This window comes from Perca fluviatilis, chromosome 8 (genome assembly GCF_010015445.1).
Source record: "Perca fluviatilis chromosome 8, GENO_Pfluv_1.0, whole genome shotgun sequence".
NCBI classification, from domain to species: Eukaryota; Metazoa; Chordata; class Actinopteri; order Perciformes; family Percidae; genus Perca; species Perca fluviatilis.
Genome location: NC_053119.1, coordinates 3,562,934 through 3,588,287, shown reverse-complemented (window position 1 = coordinate 3,588,287; position 25,354 = coordinate 3,562,934). Strand labels below are relative to the sequence as shown.

General features: G+C 43.0%; 1 protein-coding gene across 1 annotated transcript in view; it reads right to left on the bottom strand.

The window, feature by feature from the left end:
• Positions 1-25,354, bottom strand: part of LOC120563318 (neuronal acetylcholine receptor subunit alpha-7-like) — a 60,493-nt gene that overhangs the window by 6,632 nt on the left and 28,507 nt on the right. The window contains exons 6-11 of the mRNA XM_039807411.1: positions 24,173-24,252; positions 17,773-17,940; positions 6,413-6,602; positions 3,262-3,266; positions 2,132-2,218; positions 869-978 (exon numbers count right to left, since the gene is read on the bottom strand). Of these exons, the coding sequence (XP_039663345.1) occupies positions 869-978; positions 2,132-2,218; positions 3,262-3,266; positions 6,413-6,602; positions 17,773-17,940; positions 24,173-24,252 (640 nt within the window). The remainder of the gene's footprint in view (positions 1-868; positions 979-2,131; positions 2,219-3,261; positions 3,267-6,412; positions 6,603-17,772; positions 17,941-24,172; positions 24,253-25,354) is intronic.

The following is a 25,354-nucleotide window of genomic DNA, read 5'->3' as shown; positions in this document are numbered from 1 at the left end:
TGTGTGTGTCTGTGAGCGTGTGTGTGTGTTAGTGAGTGTGTCTCGTGAGACCGACCGACCAATCAGCGTTGAGTTTTGAGGCGGGTTTAGGTGTGATGCAACGAGAAGCGACTGTTCAGTCTAAACAACATGGAGGCCTGTTCTGATTAAGTTATAATAAATAAGCACCAATAATGATCAAAATCTATTTTTTTTTTTTAACCTTTTTATATAATTGAATTTCCTTATTTTCTCACAAAAAAACGAAAATCACATGATCATAACTGTGATCTCACAGGGGGTAAATGGCAAATATGAACCATAAATGATGTATATATCATTGGTAATTGAGCTAAAGTAAACATCTGTTAAGTATTTTTGAATAAAATGTTATGGCTGTATTGATTTAAAAGCCTAATCATGTGGTGGGTCCACCAGTCTGTGTAACAAAAATATGAACACCACACAAGTGGTTAAAGAAATGCCAATAAACCAGAGCATGTTTTTCTCTCATCCAGGAATGCTGTGTGGACTAGCCAGACCTTCCTCCGCAGCGCTGTGGAGGAAGGTCTGGCATTGGGAGACTAGGACATCTCTATCACACACACACTGCAGCGACAGGTGAAACGGTAGGGGAGGCAGCATGGTAACGTTAGCCTATACCGTTAGCTAGCAGCTGGCAGACAGACAGACAGACAGAAACCGCATACAGAGACAGACAACATACAGACACAGACAGACAGACACATACATAAGACATTAAAACACACACAAGACAGACAGACATACATAAAGCACACACTTGCATACAACACACACACAGCGAACAGACAGACAGACAGACAGACAGACAGACAGACAGACAGACAGAGAAGGAGGGACGACTGACCCACTGAGGCATGTTTCCTCCGTCGGGGTCGTGGTGATGGTACTGCAGAACCAGAACGGTAGCGATGACCGACAGACCCACGATCACCATGGTGGTAGCAAAGTACTGAGCTGAAACACAGAGATATTATATTATATTATATTATATCCACAGAAAGGAAGAGGAAAGTGACAGACAGACAGACAGACAGACAGACACCACAACCAACAATCCATGAATGCACTTACTACAAGTTGCTTTGGATAAAAAGCGTCTCCTAAATAAATGTAATGTAACCTCTCTGCCTCGTAAAGCCACCATGAAAAGAAATGGGATCAATATAAACAACAAAAAAGCTCATTAACACACACACACACACACACACACACACACACATATACACGCTGAGTAGTAATAAAGTAACGAGTAATCTAAGTGATGTACATGATAATGGTTTCAATGATTGATAAGCAAATAGGGATTGCTGTAATTAATGACATTTTCCTCTGTTCTCTGTTTCCTCTGTGTGGACTTTCACTTTAAAGTGCCCATATTATGAAAAAATCACTTTTTCTGGTGATTTGGGGTGTTATTTTGTGTCTCTGGTGCTTCCACACACATACACACTTTGAAAAAAATCCATCCATGGTGTTCTGAGTGAGATCTGGTTTCTGAATGTGTCCTGCCTTCAGTCTCCTGGTGAGCTGCTCAACATCGGCTCGGACTGTGACCTCACGATCCGAAACGAGCTGGCTAACCGCAACCGTTAGCTCGTAGCGTTAGCGTTAGCATGCTAACGCTAGCATGCTACCTCGTTCTCAATAGCAAAGCACTGCTACAACACACAGAAGTTCACCATAATCTACCAAAAGAACTACTTCCATGTGCTCCCTGGTTTAGAAGAAGTCTCCCAGCTGATCCTGCCTTGGAACTGACTGAAGTTGGAGAAACAGCCTTTCTTTTACTGTCTATGGAGCTAGCTGACATGAGCTACGATCTGAGCTACTGAGCATGTGCGAGTGCAATCAAAGATAGTACAGAAGAAGAAAAGAGGTCTCACTCTGTAGCTAAAACAGAAACCAGGTGAAAAGAGGATCTGCAGCAGTGAGAGAGAGCTGTGCAGTACAACAAAAATATGGTGTTTTTTGATAATTAAACCATGTAAACCTATTCTGGTACAACCTTAAAATACAATTATGAACCTGAAAATGAGCATAATATGGGCGCTTTAAATCCATCCAAAGATGGTAAAGACAAAGAGACGTAACTACTCCAGGGGCTCACCTATGAGAGGAACAGAGTCCGATGTGGCGGGCATGATCTCGGCTACCAGCAGCATGAAGACGGTCAGAGACAGCAGCACCGTGATGCCTGCAGAGACACAAAGGGAGAGACGCATGACGCACACCTGCCTGCAGCTGCAGAGCTCTTCTCTGGATGAAACGATCGACCGCGCTGTTTGACTTTCTAGAAAGTCAAAGAATGAACATCCTGCGGGTCTGTTCTCAGCAGAGATTGTGAACAGCCGCTGAGCTCAGAGATTCGGAGAGATTCGGAGGCGCGAATCAGCGAACGAGGAAGACGTGAGATAAAAGGACCTCTTCTGTAACGCTAGGATGAATCCCAGGGACTGAACACGACGACATGAATGTGTGTTGTGCTGCCAAGTCCTGTGGAAGTTAGAGAGGAGGAGATCTCACAGGATCACTGACTCGACAGTTAAGCTCCTTTTCTTGCAAAGAAAAACTCCTGCACACTGTCTAAGTGTTTTCTTTTGCAAATCTTGACTTTACTCGTCCACCTCCTATGCACGGTGGAGAGTACTGAAACTCTTTTCCTTAAAGGTCCCATGACATGCTGCTTTTTGGATGCTTTTATATAGGCCTTAGTGGTCCCCTAATACTGTATCTGAAGTCTCTTTTATATAGACCTTAGTGGTCCCCTAATACTGTATCTGAAGTCTCTTTTATATAGGCCTTAGTGGTCCCCTAATACTGTATCTGAAGTCTCTTTTATATAGGCCTTAGTGGTCCCCTAATACTGTATCTGAAGTCTCTTTTATATAGACCTTAGTGGTCCCCTAATACTGTATCTGAAGCTCTGCCTTAGTGGTCCCCTAATACTGTATCTGAAGTCTCTTTATATAGACCTTAGTGGTCCCCTAATACTGTATCTGAAGTCTCTTTTATATAGACCTTAGTGGTCCCCTAATACTGTATCTGAAGTCTCTTTTATATAGACCTTAGTGGTCCCCTAATACTGTATCTGAAGTTTCTTTCCCGAAATTCAGCCTTGGTGCAGAGTTACAGCCACTAGAGCCAGTCCCACAATGAGCTTTCCTTAGGATGTGACATTTCTGTGTCTGTAGCTATAGAGAGCCGAAGTCCCGCCCCTCCCGGTGGACCTCATGGGACCTAAACTCGGAAAAATATGAACGGTAGTGAACGGCGAGGAACAAATTATTTTTTGATCCCGTTTGAATTGAGCCATGCATTACACAAACGATGTTCGTCAGTTTAAAAGATCATTTTTCAACCGAAGAAAGTCTCAGTTAGCCGTAGGTTTGTCGTATGACCACTTAGTTTGGTGTGAAACCGCTCAGTGGACTACATCTCCCAGTGGACTACATCTCCCGTCTCACACAACCTACCTCACCCAGCTTGACGCTCGGTTTGCTCGCTAGCTAGCTAGCTTAGCTCTGTTCCACAACACATGTGACGTTATCTCACCTGCTGGTTTTATCCAGTCAAGTGTTCTCAGCAGAGAAGCAAAAGAACAAGCGAGATCCTCTGCTCATTAGAGTAACGTTACATCCTGGTACGATACACACACACACACACACACACACACACATACAGGTACGATACACACACACACACACACACACACACACATACAGGTACGATACACACACACACGACTTCGGCTATATATTGAGGAGGAGAGAGGGGGGGAAAGTTGGTCCATCTGAGCTTTCATTTTCTCAAAGGCAGAGCAGGATACCCAGGGCTCGGTTTACACCTATCACCATTTCTAGCCACTGGGGGACCATAGGCAGGCTGGGGGGACTCATATTAATGTTAAAATACCTCGAAAAGTGAAGTTTTCATGCCATGGGATCTTTAACAATGTGAGTGGTTCATATAACTTCATATGCCAGGAATCCAGGCCTATAGGTGGCGCTGTTTCTGCTACAGAAAGTCACCAAAAAACAGAGAAGAAGAGGCGGAGCATGTGCATAAAGCTTGCGCGCTGTATACAAACAGACCTACATTTTGCCCTGGTAACCCTCAGTAGGCTCCGTATCTTCTCCGGCAGGAACACAGGCACCTAGTCCGCCATTGTTGTAGTTATGAGACGTCGTCGCGGGGTAAGAGCTCGAGGGGTGTGGCGATGACATCATCGATACGCAAGTATGCGGCTTCGGCGTCCGAACGAAGACGCAAAGGGCGCCGTTTCCGAATTTTGTTTCACCCTGGGACCAGGTTTCATAAACGTGCGTCTTCAGATCGTTTACAGGACTCGTTTGGACGATCGGCCAAAAACGACGCAAAACACGATTGTGGGAGAAGTCATTGGTCCTGCTGAACTGGCACAGGTTACTGCTCTTATAGTGTAATTGGTACCATGTGTTGTCCAAAACTATTTTTTTAAATGGAACTTTGTCACTGGCATCAGTTTGTTAAGTAAAAATCACATGTAGATAGTGGATAGAAAGCTTTCAGTCATAGTTCTCACAGTAACACCATTTCCTGAAGGCAACATGACAGAGGAGTCTTCTACCTTCTTAGTCACTCATAATGCCACGCCCCTCTGAGTTGAAGCCACGCCCCCTACGCAAAATCAGGGCCAAAAGTCTGAAACCAAAAAAAAATGATCTGAAAGTGAAAAACAGATCTGAAACCGAAAAAAAAGATTTGAAGCTGTAAAAAAAATAAGTTTTGAATCTGAAAACATGAAATGTGGATCTGAAAGCAAATTTATAAAAATGTATAATTTATTCAAAATAATTCCATAATTTAATCTAAATTGTATTCAAACTGAAAGAAAAATTGGTACACTTATTTTTAGTTTGAATACATGGTTTTATTTTTTTCCAAGTTTTGCACAAAACTTAAATTTTCAATTTCAAGCTTAAGTTTTGCAACTATATGTATTCTTTTCAAATTAACAAAACATTTGGCCCCGATTTAGCTCCATAAATCAGAGGGGGTGGGACAAACGGTTGCCTTTCAAATTCCCCTCCGCACGCAATAGGATAGCGCTCCAACCAATCAGAGCAACGCTGGCTGATAGATTAAACTTTAAACTCTGAACACATCTTCCCTTTTTTAAGAATGACTTCAGTGCCGTTCTTTGTTCTTTTCTCAAAGAAAAGCTGAACTCCAAGTCTTCCAGAAGACCCAATGTTCACCAGCAGCAGCAGCAGCCATAAGCCCCGCCCACCGACTCTATACACGATGTGATTGGCCTGACCAGAGTTTGTTTTTTCCAGCTCGCAAGCCAACGTAGAGTTACTAGCCTGACCCTGGCTGCAAATTACATTTGCTGCCGATAGGGTGGTCTAGATTTCTAGGCTAGTTTCCGTGTGCATGGGCCCTTAATGTTATACTTGAGTTTCAGTTCTGATACCAAAACAACATTTATCTTTCTCTGAGAAATGTATTATGTGTTTGTTTTTAAAAGGTACAGCGTGGATTCATTAAAGTCACACAGCAATGCAAAGAACCAGCAGTAGGTAGAGCAGCAGCTCCTGTGTTCTGTGAGGTGAAACTGAAACATAAAATAAAACCTCTACTCTGTGGTTGTTGTGAGCGGTTGTTGTGTCGTCCAGTTTGTGCTTTCTGGGAGAGTTTTGAGAGTTCAAATTTCCAGCAGTAAAATCAGCTTTAATTCTGAGATCACCATCATTACGAGAGAGCGTCTACGAAGAGGTCAGAGGTCAGAGGTCAGAGGTCAGAGCACCTCTCTGCCTCGTAAAGCCGCCATGAAAAGAAATGGGATCAATATAAACAACAAAAAAGCTCATTAACACACACACACACACACACACACACACACACACACACACACACACACACACACACACACACACACACAGAGAGAGACACACACACACACACATGGACACACAGGCACGGACAGACAGACAGACACACACAGATAGACAGACAGACAGACAGACAGACAGACAGACAGACAGACACCACACACACCCCACGGACACACAGGCACAGACAGACAGACAGACATACAGGCACAGACAGACACACAGACAGACAGACAGACAGACAGACAGACACACACACATCCACATACACAGACAGGCACAGACAGACACACAGGCACGGACAGACAGACAGACAGACAGAGAGACACACAGACAGACACACAGACACACACAGGCACAGACAGATAGACAGACAGACACACACACACACAGACAGACAGACAGACACACACACACGGACACACGAACACACACAGACACACGAACACACACACACACACACACACACACACACACACACACACACCGCACGCTGCCGACGCGCGTCCAGTGACGAGATCTTCTCTCCGGAGTCGGCCGGCAGCAGGAAGACGAGCAGCGCCAGCGTGGAGATGAGGACGCAGGGGATGAGCAGGTTGAGTCCGTAGTAGAGCGTGCGGCGCCGCATCACCACGGTGAAGGTCACGTCAGGGTACGGCTCCTTGCAGCAGTCGTAGAAACGCTCGTTCCTCCGACCGGGAACCTCTGCACACAAAAACACCACGACAACAACAACCAGAGTCTCAGGTAAAACCTCCAACACAGTAGACGGTATATATATATATATATATATATATATATATATATATATATATATATATATATATATATATATATATATATATATCACAATATAAACACACACACACACACACACAAAGACACACACGCACAGACAGACACACAGGCACACACACCCACCCACGGATTTGGAGACACACGGACACACACTATCACACACACACACCCACCCACCCACAAACACACACACATGGACACACACACGGATGGACACACACACCCACGGACAGACAGACAGACACACAGACACACACACAAAGACACACACATGGACACACCCACGGATTCGGAGACACACACGGACACACACTATCACACACACACAAAGACACACATGGACACACACTCTTACACACAAAGACACACACATGGACACACACACATGGACACACACACATGGACACACACGCACGGATTTGAGACACACACACACAACACGATTATATACACACACACACACACACGGACTCCGGAACACACACGGACACAACTCACACACACACACACACACACACACACACACACGGACTCGGAAACACACACGGACACACACTCACACACACACACACAAAGACACACACATGGACACACACACGGACACACACGCAACACATTACACTGTGTATATATATATATATATATATATATATCACAATGATCATTGATTAGTCTGGGTCTAATTCAATGCATAATCAAAATTGAAAATGAACTTTTATCGTCACTTTTTGCACCGTTTTTGTCACTTTTGTCAAAGTTTTTTTTAAATTCATGATCCATAAACCTCATTTAAATGAAATTACACCTCGATTTTTCAGTTAAAAAAAAGGCAAATATTATGAATTATTGTGACTAATAGTTCAGATCAGAGGATGTTGAGTGAATCGCAGACCGGTGAATGTCACAGTTTAGTCCGGATGCTGTTTTCAAATACTGTGAAATTGAATTAAACACCCAAAATTCAATAAAAAGTTATCATTCATTTTACCTGCGACAAATGTATATGTGTTCCATACAGTGTACATCCATGCACCATTGTTATTTTGTTTTTGTTTTTTTTGCAATTTGGTTGAAATAAACATATTTCTGATACAAAAAACTATGAAAAGGGGTCAAAGGTCCAATGAATGTGGGAATTTCAGTCCCTCCACAGAAACACGATTATGCTATCGCATAATTCAACGCATAATCAGCCAAAGTCCGCATATTTATGTGTGGGGGGGGCGCACTTTCGCAGCATAAATTGCCGATTTCCATGCAAAATATGCTGGGGCTTGCATGATTTCATAATCCCCGCATTTTCGTGAGAAAAAGTCCCGTAATATATCTTAGCAGAAAGAAGGGGTGGGGGGAAAAAATCGATACAGCATAGTATCGCGATATTTTTCGTGGCAATACTGTATCGATACACAGACGCCAAGTATCGATCTTTTATGACATATGTGTTGGTCAGTCTGTCTGCTTGACGATCACATTTTGCAGCAATACAATTGAAGTGAGATGAACAAACAGAGAAATTTATCTTTTTTTAGATAAAACAGATGTTGACAAAACTGTCCTTTCGGGACATCATTTTAAATTGGGAAAAATCTGAAGTTGGGGAAAAAAGGTAATACATTGCAATATATCGCAGAATATTGCAATATGTTTAAAATCGCAATAATATCGTATCGTGACGTATCGTGATGATATCGTATCGTGAGGCCTCTGGTGATTCCCACCCCTAGCAGAAAGTTGAAAAATATTGCGTTTACTTCACAGAAGAGCAGCCATTTCACCCTGTTGCCACGGGAACGTTATGAAGTGATGTAATTACGCGACGTGAACGTCATCGAAAAGCAGGGTTTTTTCATTGCAAGTTCCCCGCAATGTCATCGCATAAAATTGCATAAATATCTCGCCTATTCCATCGCATTTTTTAAGAAAACGTGGCACATAACCAAGGATTTTTGCCCCGCAACAATCACAAACAAAATTCGGAATTTTTCTGGAAGGACTGAAATCACAATATCACAATGATCATTGATTAGTCTGGGTCCACTCAAGCGCATATTTAGGATAAAGCCTGACATCCTTGGACTTTGCCCCTCCTTCCTCTCTCTCTCTCTCTGTGTGTGTGTCGCCGTTCTCAAAATCCGTTCGCTTCGGGAAACGACAACAAACTTCGCGCTAGCGAGCTACACGCTAAAAACAAGTTTTAAAGTGCTCCCATATTCTGCTCATTTTCAGGTTCATAATTGTATTTTGAGGTTGTACCAGAATAAGTTTACATGGTTTAATTATCAAAAAAACACCATATTTTAGTTGTACTGCACATTGCTGCAGCTCCTCTTTTCACCCTGTGTGTTGAGCTCTGTTTTAGCTACAGAGTGAGACCTCTCAACTTCTGTACTATCTTTGATTGCACTCGCACATGCTCAGTAGCTCAGATCGTAGCTCATGTCAGCTAGCTCCATAGACAGTAAAAGAAAGGCTGTTTCTCCAACTTCAGTCAGTTCCAAGGCAGGATCAGCTGGGAGACTTCTTCTAAACCAGGGCGCACATGGAAGTAGTTCTTCTGGAGATTATGGTGAACTAGTGTGTGTTGTAGCAGTGTTTTGTCATTGAGAACGAGCTAGCATGCTAACGGTTAGCCCCCTAGCCCCCTCGTTTCGGCTAGTGACGTATAAAGCCGTGCAGATGTTGACCAGCTCACCAGGAGACTGAAGGCAGGACACATTCAGAAACCATATCTCACTCAGAACACCATGGATGTTTGGTTCTTTATTTCCAAGTTTGTATGTGTGTGGAAGCCCCCAGAGATACAAAATAACACCCAAAAATCCCAGAAAAGGTGATTCTTTTCATAATATGGGCACTTTAAAACTTCAGACTGCTGATGTTCACTGTTCTTTAGACGCAGTGAGCTCCGCGACTCTCCATAAATTCCCCTTTCTCTTTTTCTGGTTATTTTCCTGATGAATGAGTGGAATAAGTGGCCGATAACAACTTTCTGCTTCTCTTTTATCCCTTCCACATACTGTAGGTCTGCAGCATGGCTGCGTTTCATTGGCCTGTAACAGCCGCTTCATTGCTTACTACACTGGTTTTCATCTCCGCTATAGGTGAAGCGGGGAAATAGGAAACATGCTGCTGAGATTTTCAATTAAATTCCTTCTGAACGGCCCATTGGCCAACAAAGGAGCTGCAGGGGAGCATGCCAATGGTCCCACAGCTCTATGTTCCCACAGCCCAATGGTCCCACAGCTCTATGTTCCCACAGCCCTATGGTCCCACAGCCCTATGGTCCCACAGCCCTATGGTCCCACAGCTCTATGTTCCCACAGCCCTATGGTCCCACAGCCCTATGGTCCCACAGCCCTATGGTCCCACAGCTCTATGTTCCCACAGCCCTATGTTCCCACAGCCCTATGGTCCCACAGCCCTATGGTCCCACAGCCCTATGGTCCCACATTTCTAAGATTTCTCTCCAAAATTAGGCCCTATGTTCCCACATTAACCTTTTTCATAAATTAGTATCAGATTTTATCCCCCTTTCTCCCAATTTGGTAGCCAATTACACCCAACCTATTATCCAGCAGCAACGGACTACAGATGGAATGTAACCCTAACCCTAACATAGGGCCTAATTTTAAGAAAAATCTTAGAAATGTGGGAACATAGAGCTGTGGGAACATAGGACTGTGGGAACATAGGACTGTGAAAACAGAGCTGTAGGACCATAGGGCTGTGGGAACATAGGGCTGTGGGAACATAGAGCTGTGGGAACATAGAGCTGTGGGAGCATAGAGCTGTGGGAACATAGAGCTGCTGGAACATAGGGCTGTGGGAACATAGAGCTGTGGGAACATAGAGCTGTAGGACCATAGGGCTGTGGGAACACAGGGCTGTGGGAACACAGGACTGTGAAAACAGAGCTGTAGGGACCATAGGGCTGTGGGAACATAGAGCTGTGGGAACATAGAGCTGTGGGAACATAGAGCTGTGGGAACATAGAGCTGTGGGAACATAGAGCTGTAGGACCATAGGGCTGTTGGGACCATAGGACTGTGGAACATGAGGAGCAAGGGTGGGAACATAGGGCTGTGGGAACATAGAGCTGTGGGAACATAGAGCTGTGGGAACATAGAGCTGCTGGAACATAGGGCTGTGGGAACATAGAGCTGTGGGAACATAGGGCTGTAGGACCATAGGGCTGTGGGAACACAGGACTGTGAAAACAGAGCTGTAGGACCATAGGGCTGTGGGAACATAGAGCTGTGGGAACATAGAGCGGGGGGGAGAGGGGGGGGGGGGGGGGGGAACATAGAGCTGTGGGAACATAGAGCTGTGGGAACATAGAGCTGACCACAGCGGCAGCTCCTCGTTAGTGTCCAACAGCAGCGCTGATCTGCGGGCCGACCCTCAGCCGCCGTTTCATCCGTGGAACTGACCTGGGATCAGATCGTACGGCGACGATTTAAGACGATCGGCGATTGGTTTTTCCGACTTTCCTACGCTTGAAGGGTCAAGGTAAACTCTAACAACCCAAAATAAGGAAACTCGGGTGGTTAAGGAGCAGATACACAAACATACACAAAACAGTCATAAAAACAGACACAATATAAATATTGATATAAATATTCCATATTTATGCCATTCCCCCCCTTTCACACACACACTATAAATATTGATACAAATATTTCATATGTCATTCCCCTCTTTCATCCACACACACACACACACACACACACACAAATAATGTCACTTACACACACACACACACACACACACACACACACACACACACACACACACACACACACACACACACACACACACACACACACACAAATATTCCATGTATTCCCTCTTTCATCACACACACACACACACACACACACACACACACACACACACACACACACACACACACACACACACACACACACACTATAAATATTGATATAAATATTCCATGTCATTCCCCTCTTTCATCCACACACACACACACACACACACACACACACACACACACACACACACACACACACACACACACACACACACACACACACACACACACACACAGCATTTCCAAACACCTGACATACACTCCCACAGACAAACAGCCACACACACTCATCCATCCATCCATCCATCCATCCATCCATCCATCCATCCATCCATCCTACATATCCCATTACATTCTGGAAAACACACAACCATGAAACCCGGACTAACGCACTGAGGAACAGCTTCGCCTTGTCTGGACACGTGTATGTTTCACTATTGACAGGTGCAATATTTGAAAATCGAAAATTATTATTTTTTGAAATTACATGTATATATCTTCATTTATGTCAAAACCTCGAGACTTTCAAACATCAAAATGTCTTTTATTAATATGTATTCGTGTCAAAATGACATATTTCTAGCATGCGACGCGTTTTCGGCGCCTGAGACGTGCGTGCGTGTCACGCAGGCAGCGTGCGAGCTCTAACCTGTTAACGTGGGAGCCCAAATAAATACGGACACGCCACGCGGCTGACACGCTCGCGCCACCCAGCCAGTGTGCAGGAGGCCAAAGAGTTGATCCCTGACTGCAGGGGAACAGCTGATGAATGAATGCAGGGGAGTGCCTGGGTAGCTCAGCCGGTAGAGCGTGCGCCCCATGTACAGCGGCCCTCTGCTGCATGTAATTCCCCCTCTTTTACCCTTATCATGTCTTCAGCTGTCCTATAAACCAGTGTTTCTGGTGCGTGTACCCCAAGGGGTACTCTGGAGGACTGCAGGGGGTACGTTTCCCACTAGGAGTACTCTAGAGGACTGCAGGGGGCACGTGTCCCACTAGGAGTACTCTGGAGGGGCCACGGTCCGTCCAGTAGAACTTGCAGGACTGCAGGGGTACGTGTCCCCCTAGAGGTACTTTGGAGGACTGCTAGGGGTGCGTCCCACTAGGAGAATTTTGGAGGACTGCAGGGGGTACGTGTCCCACTAGGAATTTTGGAGGACTGCAGGGGGTACGACTAGGAGTACTTTGGAGGACTGCAGGGGGTACGTACTTTTTCTAAATTTTTTCTAACCCTGAATCTCTTTGTTTGTGTAGTGTATGAGTGTTTCTCGTCTCTTCCTCCCGATACATGCTTTCCAACATAAACTGCTCGTTTTAAAACCTCAGGGCAGAACGCCCCTCTGATTTCTCCCTGATTGTTTATTGGATTTGATTTTGAAGGATAATGACGCACGAGGCAAAAACCAGGGCGTGGAAATCTGCAGATCTTCCCGTGTAACCCTGAGAGAAGCGTGAACACGCAGCAATGTGTGTGCGTGATCCGACAGCGTCATGACTTTATTAAAACACTAATCTGCGTGTCATCTGTTGCCTCGCAGCATCTCGTGATAAAATCAAAGTGGTAAAAGATATATATATATATATATATATATGTCCCTTATTGGTCATGGTTCGCAGCGTGATGTGGCATTTGCGAGCGGCCGACTGTGACAAGAGAACCTGAAGGCAGCAGGTTCACCGAGCCGCTCGCGGCAGCAGCAGGATTTAATTAGCCGCAGATTATCGCTGGATGGGAGCGCTGATGTGAAACCCTCAGCAGACAGACAGACAGACAGAAGACAGACAGATAAGCAGGCAGGCAGGCAGGCAGGTAAACAGGCAGGCAGACAGACAGACGCAAGGGCATAGGTTTTGTTTTAACATTGGGGGACACATTATTAAGGGGGTCTGGGGGTCAAACAGTTCCTGCATCCTGGTGAATTTGAATGCATCAATTTATGGTGCAAATGTCTTTATGTAAAAGAAAGTATTATAATAATTATTCTCCTGTATTGTTCAAAACTTCACAAACACATTCCAAACGTCACAAAATCTCTCTCAGAGTAGGAGACCTTGATGAAGCCATAAGCTCCAACGTTTAAATCTACATTACAGACATGACATTCAAAATCCCAAGTTTATTTGTCACGATTGTGTTCTCTTACCCCGCCATGTAGCACAAGTAGACACAAATACCGTTTGCCGTCAGATCGTTTATTGATCTTGAAAATTTCCGAAACGCACTTTAAGGCAGCTTCATTTCACAGAGAAAGAGAGATTGATTTACAGTACAGGCCAAAAGTTTGGACACACCTTCTCATTCAATGCGTTTCCTTTTTATTTTCAGGACTATTTACATTGTAGATTCTCACTGAAGGCATCAAAACTATGAATGAACACATATGGAATTATGTACTTAACAAAAAAGTGTGAAATAACTGAAAACATGTCTTATATTTTAGATTCTTCAAAGTAGCCACCCTTTGCTTTTTTTTATTAATAAGGGAAATAATTCCACTAATGAACCCTGACAAAGCACACCTGTGAAGGTAAAACCATTTCAGGTGACTACCTCATGAAGCTCATTGAGAGAACACCAAGGGTTTGCAGAGTTATCAAAAAAAGCAAAGGGTGGCTACTTTGAAGAATCTAAAATATAAGACGTTTTCAGTTATTTCACACTTTTTGATTACATAATTATATATTATTCATATCTTGATGTCTTCAGTGAGAATCTACAATGTAAATAGTCATGAAAATAAAGAAACACATTGAATGAGAAGGTGTGTCCAAACTTTTGGTCTGTACTGTATATTCTAAATATTGGACGGATGGGTTCCTCTGAGCCGCCGTGAGGCTTCACAGAAACCTGAAAACAGCGCCCTCACATTCACAAACTGTCGCCGTCGAAACTATCCCTTCGTTATTCAGGAACTAATTACAACAGCTTGTTATTTTGCCGCGCGCTCACTCGTCTCAGCCGGGGTCTCAACATGACATTTACAAAAGTTTCTGACCTTAGTTATACTATAATAATTATTTTATTTCTGTGTTATTCGTTTGTCTTTGTGAGCATACGAGCATGCATGTGTATGTAAGTATGTCTATGTATATGTGAAGGCATGCATGGCCTATATTAGACTACCACTACTACTATTACCAGTATCAAAACCCATTTTACCCTATTTCAGTGATACCTCTCTGTAAGTAAGTAAACTTTATTCATATAGCACCTTTCACAGACAAGAGGGGTCACAAAGTGCTTCCTAGTAAAACAAATAAAAACAACAACACATAAAATACAAAATGCCATATGGCTAATTAAATGCTTGTCTAAAAAGATGTGTCTTTAAGTGTTTTCTAAAAGTTTCCACAGAATCCAAGGCTCTCAAGGCTAAAGGGAGAGAGCTCCAGAGCCTTGGAGCCACCACAGAAAATGCACGATCACCTCTGGTTTTAAAACGTGTTCTGGGAACAGTTAAAAGGTCTTGACTTGAAGACCTCAGAGAGCGACCAGAAGTGTGTGCGTGCAATAGATCCTGGATGTAAGAGGGAGCCTGGCCATGCAAGGCTCTATAAGTAATGGTTAACATTTTAAAATAAACTCTAAAACTAATTGGTAGCCAATGGAGAGCCTTAAGCACAGGAGTAATGTGCGATCTCCTGCTGGTTTTAGACACAAGTCTTGCTGCTGCATTCTGTACAACATGCAGTTTGTCCATGGAAGATTTGTTTAAACAAGTGTACAGTACATTGCAATAATCCAAACATGAAGAAATAAAAGCATGAACAAGCATCTCCATCTCTTTTTTTAGAAACCACAGAGCTAATCTTAGCAATGTTCCTGAGATGGAGAAAACAGGAACGAACCACAGACTTCAGATGAGTGTTAAAACACACAGATGTGTCAAAAATGACAACCAGATTTCACACAGCATTACAGTCAGAGAATGATAGAGCCCCAATGGCCTGCCTAATCTTAGGGGTAACGTTGTCTGGGGCAAAAATCATCACCTCAGTTTTGTCAGAATTTAGTTGCAAAATATTGCCCTGCCATCTATTTGTTAATGGTTCGTCTAACCTATCAGGGCTAAACGATAAATATAATTGGATGTCTTTAGCATAACAATGGTAAGATATTTCTTCAAAACTACCAATAATCTTTCCAAGAGGAAGCATATACAGACTAAATAGCAAGGGGCCAAGCACAGAAACTTGGGGCACACCACAAGACAGAGGAGCAGAGTCTGACATATATGTTGCTATGGACCCAGGAAAAACTCCTGTCTGAAAGATAGGAAGAAAACCAATCCAGAGCTGATCCAGTAATGCCCACAGTTGTTTCAGTCAGAGTGCAATGATCAATGGTATCAAAGGCTGCACTGAGATCTAGTAGGACCAGCACAGAACATCTACCCCCATCAGCAGCCATCAAAATATCATTCGAGACCTTAAGGAGAGTAGTCTCTCAGTTGAATGTTTTTTTACGAAAGCCAGACTCAAACTTATCAAAGATATTATGAGAATCCAAAACATTATTTAGCTGGTTCGCAACAACTTTTTCTAAAATTGTTGAAATAAAAAGGCAATTTAGAAATAGGCCTATAGTTTTTAAACAAAGCTGCATCTAGATTGTTCTTTTTCAATATAGGCTGGACAACAGCATGCTTAAAACAGCTAGGGACCTGGCCCAGCTGAGGAGATAAGTTTAAAATTGAAACCAAACATGGTCCAAGTAGATGTATGGATTTTAAAAAGCAAAGATGTGGGTAGAATATCACCAGGGCTGTGGGAAGGTTTCATCGAGCCCACTAGCTTAATGATGTCATTCAGGGAAATGGGGCAGAAGGAGTCCAGTACTGAAAGTCTCTGATGTGTAACTATATGGGGTTTACTGACGGTACAATGCCTGCCCTGACAGCTCTAACCTTGTCCACAAAATGAGACAAAAAGTGGTTGCAGTCAACATTTGAAAACACAGGGACAATACATTCAGCGGGGGGGGAAACAATGTTGTTAATAGTCTGAAACAGAGCTTTAGGATTGTTTTTACAGGCAGATATCAGATTAGTAAAATAAGAGGCTCTAGCATCCTTGATCATTTCATTTAGGTCTATTAAGAGCTCTTTGGGATGCACGCTCAGTTCTCCGACAGACACGCCTCAAGCTGCGAATGGCGCCATTCATCCACGGGGCTGTTTTAAACAGAGGGAAATTCTCTAATTTTAAGAGGCGCCACTTTGATCAACAGCAGGGTGCAATCATCATTAAACGCCTGTGCACAAGCGTTCACGTCATTCGAAATAAAAACCGAGCTTGAGTCAAATGCGGCAGAAACTTTCTCAACAGTAAGCTGTTAAATCAAACGTGAGCAGGACGCTCGTTTAGCAGGCAGATGGCAAGATGCATTTGTGATCACTAACAAATACATCTTTGATACAAATATTATTATTAAAGGTTTATATAGATAGGGAACAGATACAAAAAAAACATAGGTAAGCTTCAACAGTCATCTGATGTATGTATCATAGTGTTTTTAGCCAAAGCTAATTCTCGACACTTGTCCCTAGTAGGGCTTTTGGTTACAAATAAAAATACACATTTACATTATTATTAAAAAATACAATAAAGAAATGAAATGAAAATGGTAGGAAAGTATACCATGAGAGCACAGTGTAAAAAACTAAATATGAGAGCAAGATTGTTCCCGAATTTGCCACAATTTGTGTTTGATTGGAATGATTAATTATTTTTATTCAGGAATTCAACTGTCTGTCATGTCTGGGCTTTAACATCAGCAACATCCAATCCAATCACTCCTTCTCGTGGCTGCCTGCACTTAACATGAATTTCAAAACTCCGCACCAAGATTATTTACTATTTTTATTCAGAAACTCAACTGTCTTGTCTTACCCGAAAATACAAATAAAAAAATCATTAAAATCATGAACTGAAGTGATGATGGGAGCTGGCTGCAGGACGACTCAATTAAAAACCTCCATGAACAGTTTTTAATGTTCAATCAGACTATAAGTACTCCAGAGTCTGCTATTGAGACTTTGCTCTAATTTTCGGGACAATTAGGGCAGGATTCGGGATTCGGGACAACTGCTTGGATTTCGGGACTGTCCCGAATTTTTCGGGACGTCTGGTCACCCTATGTGTGTTTGTGTGTGTGTGTGTGTGTGTGTGTGTGTGTGTGTTGTGTGTGTGTGTGTGTGTGTGTGTGTGTGTGTGTAAGAAACAACGAGCAGGTGCTCTCACCCACGAGGTCCCACTCTCCGTTGGCGATGTATCCGGTGATGTCGGCCTCGATCATCTGCAGGTCCAGAGACCAGCCGCCGTACGTCCACGAGCCGAACTTCAGGTCGCAGCGCTGCACGTCGAACGGGAACCAGCGCACGTCGATGTAACAGGTGCTCTTAAATATTCCTGGAAATAAAGAAAAAGGGGGGAAAAGAAAATAGAAATAGAAATGTAATAGGTAACAGATTACAAGTTACCTAGTCTCACACTGCCAGAGCTTCCTCCACAGCGCTGCGGAGGAAGGTCTGGCTAGTCCACACAGCATTCCAGGATGGGAGAAAAACGTGCTCTGGTTTATTGGCATTTCTTTAAACCAATCACAATCGTCTTGGGCGGTGCTAAGCTCCGGGCGGAGCCACGGTGCTGTCCTTCTGGACAAAAGGTTTTGTATTCGTTACACAAGGTCCGGATTGGCATGCGGTTCGGTCCGGATGTGGGCCTTGGTTCCGGACTTTGAGAAGCACTGCATTACAGGATTATTCAGACACATTTTACATAAACACCTTCCTAGTACTGAAGTATAAAATTTACAATTCAACAAATTAACAACTAATCCAGTGGTCTCCAAATTTTCTTCATCTGAGAACAACAACAGTGGCCAAGAGCTACTTGCATCACATCGCTTACATTTATTTACATAGCACACTTAGGGCCCTATTTTAACGATCTAAAAGCACCTGGCGCAGGTGTGTTTAGGGCGTGTCCAAATCCACTTTTGCTAGTTTGACGGCGAATAAAAGGGTCTGTGTGCCGGGCGCCTGGTTCTAAAGGGTTGTTCTTAGTGTCTTCATTAATCAGAGGTGTGTTTTGGGCGTAACATGCAATCAACCAATCAGAGATCATCTCCCATTCCCTTTAAAAGCCAGGCACGTTTGGACCTTGGAGCATTGCTGTTATGATGGAGGATTTACATCCTAATATTTTTATTTGTAATCTCCTGCGTGCGTGCGTGCGTGCGTGCGTGCGTGCGTGCGTGTGTGTGTGCGTGCGTGCGTGCTGCTGTGGGTCCCTGTGTGTGTAACAAGCATAGTGTGTACGCGCTGTGCACGAGCCTAGGAGCATTTTACTAATGCTCTGTTAAAATAACAATGAAATGCTGCGTTATTGACTTTAGACCAGATTTTTGTTGGTCAATGGCGCCATCACTTCCCGCTGCCTCAAGATAGCAATACTCCCAGAATGCACCTGAACACACCTCCCTGTAAGACCAGCACGCCCAGAATGCACCTGAACACACCTCCCTGTAAGACCAGCACGCCCAGAATGCACCTGAACACACCTCCCTGCAAGATAAGCACGCCCAGAATGCACCTGAACACAACTCCCTGTAAGACCAGCACCCCCATGGGCCACAGATGGGAGCAGGTGCATTTGTTATTTAAACGATGTGGGGCTGGACTGGAAACTGACAACTGCGTCAGTCTTAAACTAGCAAAGACACTTGGGTCGGACTTTGCGCTGCGCCGGGTGCAAGACAGGGCCCACAGGCTGTATGAAGCTAGTGTTTGTACACGTATGAAATTGCAATACCCAAAGCTTATGACAAATCTTAACTTCACGTTAAGGTACATCTTTTATGGGCCACATAGGTAACTACATCACTGAAATATTCCCATCAGGGTCCAAGAAAACATTACCACTTTACATTTCTATGGCCGCCAAAGTTAGCTACTTCTCTTTTTAATATCGTCATAATCTTGTGTCTCAATTTGTTCACCTATTGCCGAGCTAGTGGAAGCTAACAGTAGCCCGCGAGCGACTTGTTGGAGACCCCTGAAACTAGGGCGATTCCAGGATCAGAGCTTTAGGGGGGCCTGGCACCCTTAAAACGTTTATCTACTGTGCTATGTGTATTTTAACTAGGGTGGCACGATATTGACAAAATGTGATATTGCAATATCAATATTATTTTCGATATTTTTGAATATGTGTCAAATTACAAAAGTTACGGGAAAACGCATCAAAATAGATTCATAACAAATAAAACAAGTTTTCTTACAACACAAGGTTTATTTCAACTGACATATCATATTAGACTGGTCCAACATGAATATATAAATAAGGACCATGTCTACAGAACAGGACATGTTCTACTGGTTGGACAGTATGAAATATATAAATAAGGACCATGTCTAGAGAACAGGACATGTTCTACTGGTTGGACAGTATGAAATATATAAATAAGGACCATGTCTAGAGAACAGGACATGCTCTACTGGTTGGACAGTATGAAATATATAAATAAGGACCATGTCTAGAGAACAGGACATGTTCTACTGGTTGGACAGTATACAATATATAAATAAGGACCATGTCTAGAGAACAGGACATGTTCTACTGGTTGGACAGTATAAAATATATAAATAAGGACCATGTCTACAGAACAGGACATGTTCTACTGGTTGGACAGTATAAAATATATAAATAAGGACCATGTCTAGAGAACAGGACATGTTCTACTGGTTGGACAGTATAAAATATATAAATAAGGACCATGTCTAGAGAACAGGACATGTTCTACTGGTTGGACAGTATACAATATATAAATAAGGACCATGTCTACAGAACAGGACATGTTCTACTGGTTGGACAGTATACAATATATAAATAAAGAGAACAGGACACAACTTTTCTTTCTCTTCTCTGATTTGTATCATTTTGTTGTCTCCATTTCTTCATTTACACCGTCACTCTGTCGAAATATGCACCCACGTGGTACGCACCATAGGGTTTTTCATTAGTGCGCTGACGTGCACTAATGTGCACGTGGCACGGTAACTGGCCAATGAGACAGGATCATTACAGCGTTTCAAGCTCTAAATCAAACACAACTCAGCCACACAGCCAACGGATGGGACGCAGCACTCCACAAATATAAACTAAATATTGCATCCTTATCGTGACACTTTTGATATAATATTGAGTCAGTATATATCATGCAGTCCTAGTTTTAACATCATTTTGGACCATCATGGTAGGGCAAACAGTGAATTATGTAGACTAGAAAAACACCAACATATGAATCGATTCAATCATTCAGTATAATTCTATGAAATCCCATTTCCTTTCTGGCTGCTGAAACATGAAGCCTGAGCTTGTCTCTTCATCGTCTGTCCGATCAATGTCGGCTGTCAGCCGTAATAGAGCCGTTACCACTTTTACTGCTTATTGATTCCTGATCAGCTGATTGGCTTTCCCCTCTCTTCCTAACATGTTATAGGGCTGTCGGTAGATTTATGTCCTTTTGTTTCGGTCTATAAAGCAGCAAGTTTATACGATGTCTTCTTCCCTTTGTGTTGGGCTGTTGCTTGTTTGTGTCCCATTGAAAAAAAAGAAATCGCACACTAGGCACTACACTCTAAGAAATAAACTCTTAAAAACACAGAAAAGTTCTGGCAGCTCATTACCCGGACTTTGTCCCATAATTAAAAACAGAAATATTGTGTGTAGCTACAGTACAAAATACAGAACATTTAATTAATCAATTATTTAATTAATTTAAAGCTTTTTTTTACGCTTTTGATGATTTTGATTACACTTTCGTAACCCCTGCTGACTCTCCGCTCTAGCGTCATCGCCAGATAATTCTAAAATTACTGAAAAGGGTAAGCGACAGTCACAGGTGACAGTCAGACTTTAAATATGTAAAAATCTAAATTAAAGAGCTTTTGACGTTACAGAGCTGCCTTGGTCGCTCGCCGTTTGTCCGTTATGAACATTGTCGTTACTAATGCATTGCATTGTGGGACACTTACGCCAACGTAGTGTCCAGCGTTTGTAGACTGTAATATTTCACCCGGAAATAGTATTAAAAAAATACGACTGGACGCGCTCAAGTCACGTAGATACTTAGAAAGCTTTGAAGAGTGGGTCTTGGATCCTAAAAGTGAATAATCATTAAAAAAAGGCTAATAGAAAGAGCACTCCCATTTGATAGAATTTATTGGCACACAACATCCTTCGTATGTAATTGCCTGTGCACACGCTGAGGGAGGGCGCTGCCCCAAACGTCCGTTGTGTGGCAATAAATTCTGTCAGATTGGAGTGCTGTTCTAGTAGCTTTTTTTTAAATCCAGAAATAGCACTCAAATCACACTAAATACTATTGGTTTCATTTTTCGGACACACTAAAAAGTCTCACGTACGGTTTAAGCCTACAAACTAGCGTGATAGTATAACTTCTATATCAGAAACATGGGTTTCTTTTTAACCAAATTACTCAAAAAATTAAGTACAATTCCAAGTACTCGATTACTATTTTCGTTGAATTTTGGGTATTCAATTTGATAGCATTTGAAAAAACTGAAAATGTTTTCAAAACCTGACTAAACTTTGACATCCACACGTCTGTGATTCTCCACCAACGTACAGTACGTTCCTCTAATATTCGTCAAAATCATTCATCATTTCAAAGTTAGGTATACAATCCTATAAATGAGATTCATTAAATTCCAAAAATACATGTAAAGCTATTGGTAATAACTTGGTTAGTGAAACATAGCATTGAAAAAAAGTGACCAAAAAAAGTGACAAAAACATCAGAAAATGGGTCAAAAATATCACAAAAAACTGTTAAAAAAAAGTTAATTTTGACCCAGAAGGACAACAAGTGCACGGTCGACCAGAACACAACACAAGGGTTAACTCAGTGTTATGGTCTTGTTTCAATCAGCTGCCTCAGGGAGTCTCAGGCCTCCTGTTGGCCCCTTGACCTACTGTTGACCCCCACTCCCCTTCAGACCGCCATAAAACTGCATTTCTGTCAGGCTTTGATGGAGTGGTTAGTGTGTGGCGGCTCTTTACTGGGTGTTGTAACGATTACTTATAATCTCCTTTGAATCAACCCTCTCCAGCGAGGCTTTCTTGGTTAAAAAAAAAAAGCATTCTGTCCAACGAGCGCCGCGTGTGGACTAACACCGTTTTCAAGCTGTCTATACACTCCCCAAAAGGATTATTATGAACACCATACTAATACTGTGTTTGACCCTATCCTATCAATATGGGCCAACATTTCTAAAGAATTCTTCCAGCACCTTGTTCAATTGAATAAAGGCAGTTCTGAAGGCGAAAGGGATCCCCCACACTATTACACCACCACCGCCAGCCTGTCCAGTGGTAACAAGGCATGATGGATCCATGTTCTCATTCTGTTTACACCAAATTATGACTCTACCATCTGAATGTCTCAACAGAAATCGAGACTCATCAGACCAGGCAACATTTTTACAGTCTTCTACTGTCCAATTTTGGTGTGCTCGTGCAAATTGTAGCCTCATTTTCCTATTTTTCTTGGAGATGAGTGGTACTTGGGGGGCTCTTCTGCTGGTGTAGCCCATCCTCCTTAAGGTTGTGCGTGTTGTGGCTTCACAAATGCTTTGCTGCAGAACTCGGTTGTAACGAGTGGTTATTTGAGTCAAAGTTGATCTTCTATCAGCTGGAATCAGTCGGTCCATTCTCCTCTGACCTCTAGCATCAACAAGGCATTTTTGCCCCCCCCAGGACTGCAGCACACTGGATGTGTTTCCTTTTTCAGACCATTCTTTGTAAACCCTAGAAATGGTTGTGGGTGAGAATCCCAGTAACTGAGCAGACCAGCCCGTCTGGCACCAACAACCATGCCACACTCAGAGTTGCTTAGATCACCTTTCTTTCCCATTCTGACATTCAGTTTGAAGTTCAGGAGATTGTCTAGACCTGGACCCCACCCCTAAATGCATTGAAGCAGCTGCCATGTGATTGGTTGATTGGATAATTTAATTAACGTGAAATTTAACAGGTGTTCCTAATAATCCTTTAGGAGAGTGTATATCCCTTAACTCTTGAAGGGTAACTTTGGTATTTTTCAAACTGGACCCTATTTCTCATTGGTGTCGAGTAGTCTATATCCACGACGTTTTATTTCTGCAGTAAATTCCCCCGGATGCCCCTCATTTTGGCTGGCTGTCCGTCCCCTTCCTCTGTCTCTATGTTGGCGTTCTAACCTCCGGTGGATTTGTGAGGACTATGGTTAACTGCTCCTCAGATCTCTGCAGGGTAAATCCAGACAGCTAGCTAGACTATCTGTCCAATCTGAGTTTTCTGTTGCACGACTAAAACTACTTTTGAACGTACACACACAAGTTCCTTCCTGAGACTATTTAGCAGAGGCACCGTGGCTCCGTCCGGAGCTTAGCCCCGCCCCAAGACGATTGTGATTGGTTTAAAGAAATGCCAATAAACCAGAGCACGTTTTTCGCCCATCCAGGAATGCTGTGTGGACTAGTCAGACCTTCCTCCGCAGCGCTGTGGAGGAGGGCGATGCGAGACTAGACAATTATGTGAAAATTGTTACAGGACTAGTGGACACAGGGCGTGTTACCTGGTGGCAGGTACTGGCAGTACCCGCTGGAGTTGACCAGGATGTTGGTGTGGAAGGAGGCGTCGAAGCGTTCATCAGCACTGTAGAGAGACACAGATCAACAGTCTGTCAGAGGACACACACACACACACACACACACACACACACACACACACACACACACACACACACACAGGAGATCAACAGAATGTCAGTGGTCACAGAGTAAATCATAGTTTCATCAAGGCTAAAGCTGATCACACACACACACACACACACACACACACACACACACACACACACACACACACACACACACACACACACACACACACACACACACACACACACACACACACACACACATCAACAGTCTGTCAGAGGTCTCACACACACACACACACACACACACATCATGGTTATTATAATTTTGCATTTTTCATTAGTTTTTCATTTTTATTTCTTTTTGACTTTGTTTTCAAATTCAGTTTAGTTTTAATTAGTCTTTAAAGTGGGTTTGCATTTTTTTGAAAATGCTAAGTTTTAGTCTTCTTTTGTAGTATGGGTTATTTGTCGGGGGCAAGATTCAAAAAGGTCAGAATTTTTTTTTATACGTAATAATAACTCAACAAAAACATCATACAAATTTAGAAATATGTATTCTACAATGTATTCAACAATAACACCAGTATATACAATGTACATATGATGATGATCATGAATATGTAAACAGCCCACACAAGACGCAGCAGTAAGTGTAGAATGTGTAAGTGTGAAGACAGACATGAACAGGTGTTTTGAACTTTGGTTCGAGTAAAGTGGCGAACTTTTTGAAGTCAATCGACTCCGACAGTTGTGTAGACATCCCAGTATTAACCCACATATTAACCCCCGCTTTTGGTGTTCCTGTGTATTTACTAACCAGCAGCTATCGGCTAGTAGTCCTTACGGTCAGGGCACACCCTCATACTCTGCTTCTGACTGGCTAGTAGTCCTTACCTAGGTACTGTCAGGGCACGCCCTCATACTCTGCTTCTGACTGGCTAGTAGTCCTTACCTAGGTACTGTCAGGGCAAGCCCTCATACTCTGCTTCTGACTGGCTAGTAGTCCTTACCTAGGTACTGTCAGGGCACGCCCTCATACTCTGCTTCTGACTGGCTAGTAGTCCTTACCTAGGTACGGTCAGGGCACGCCCTCATACT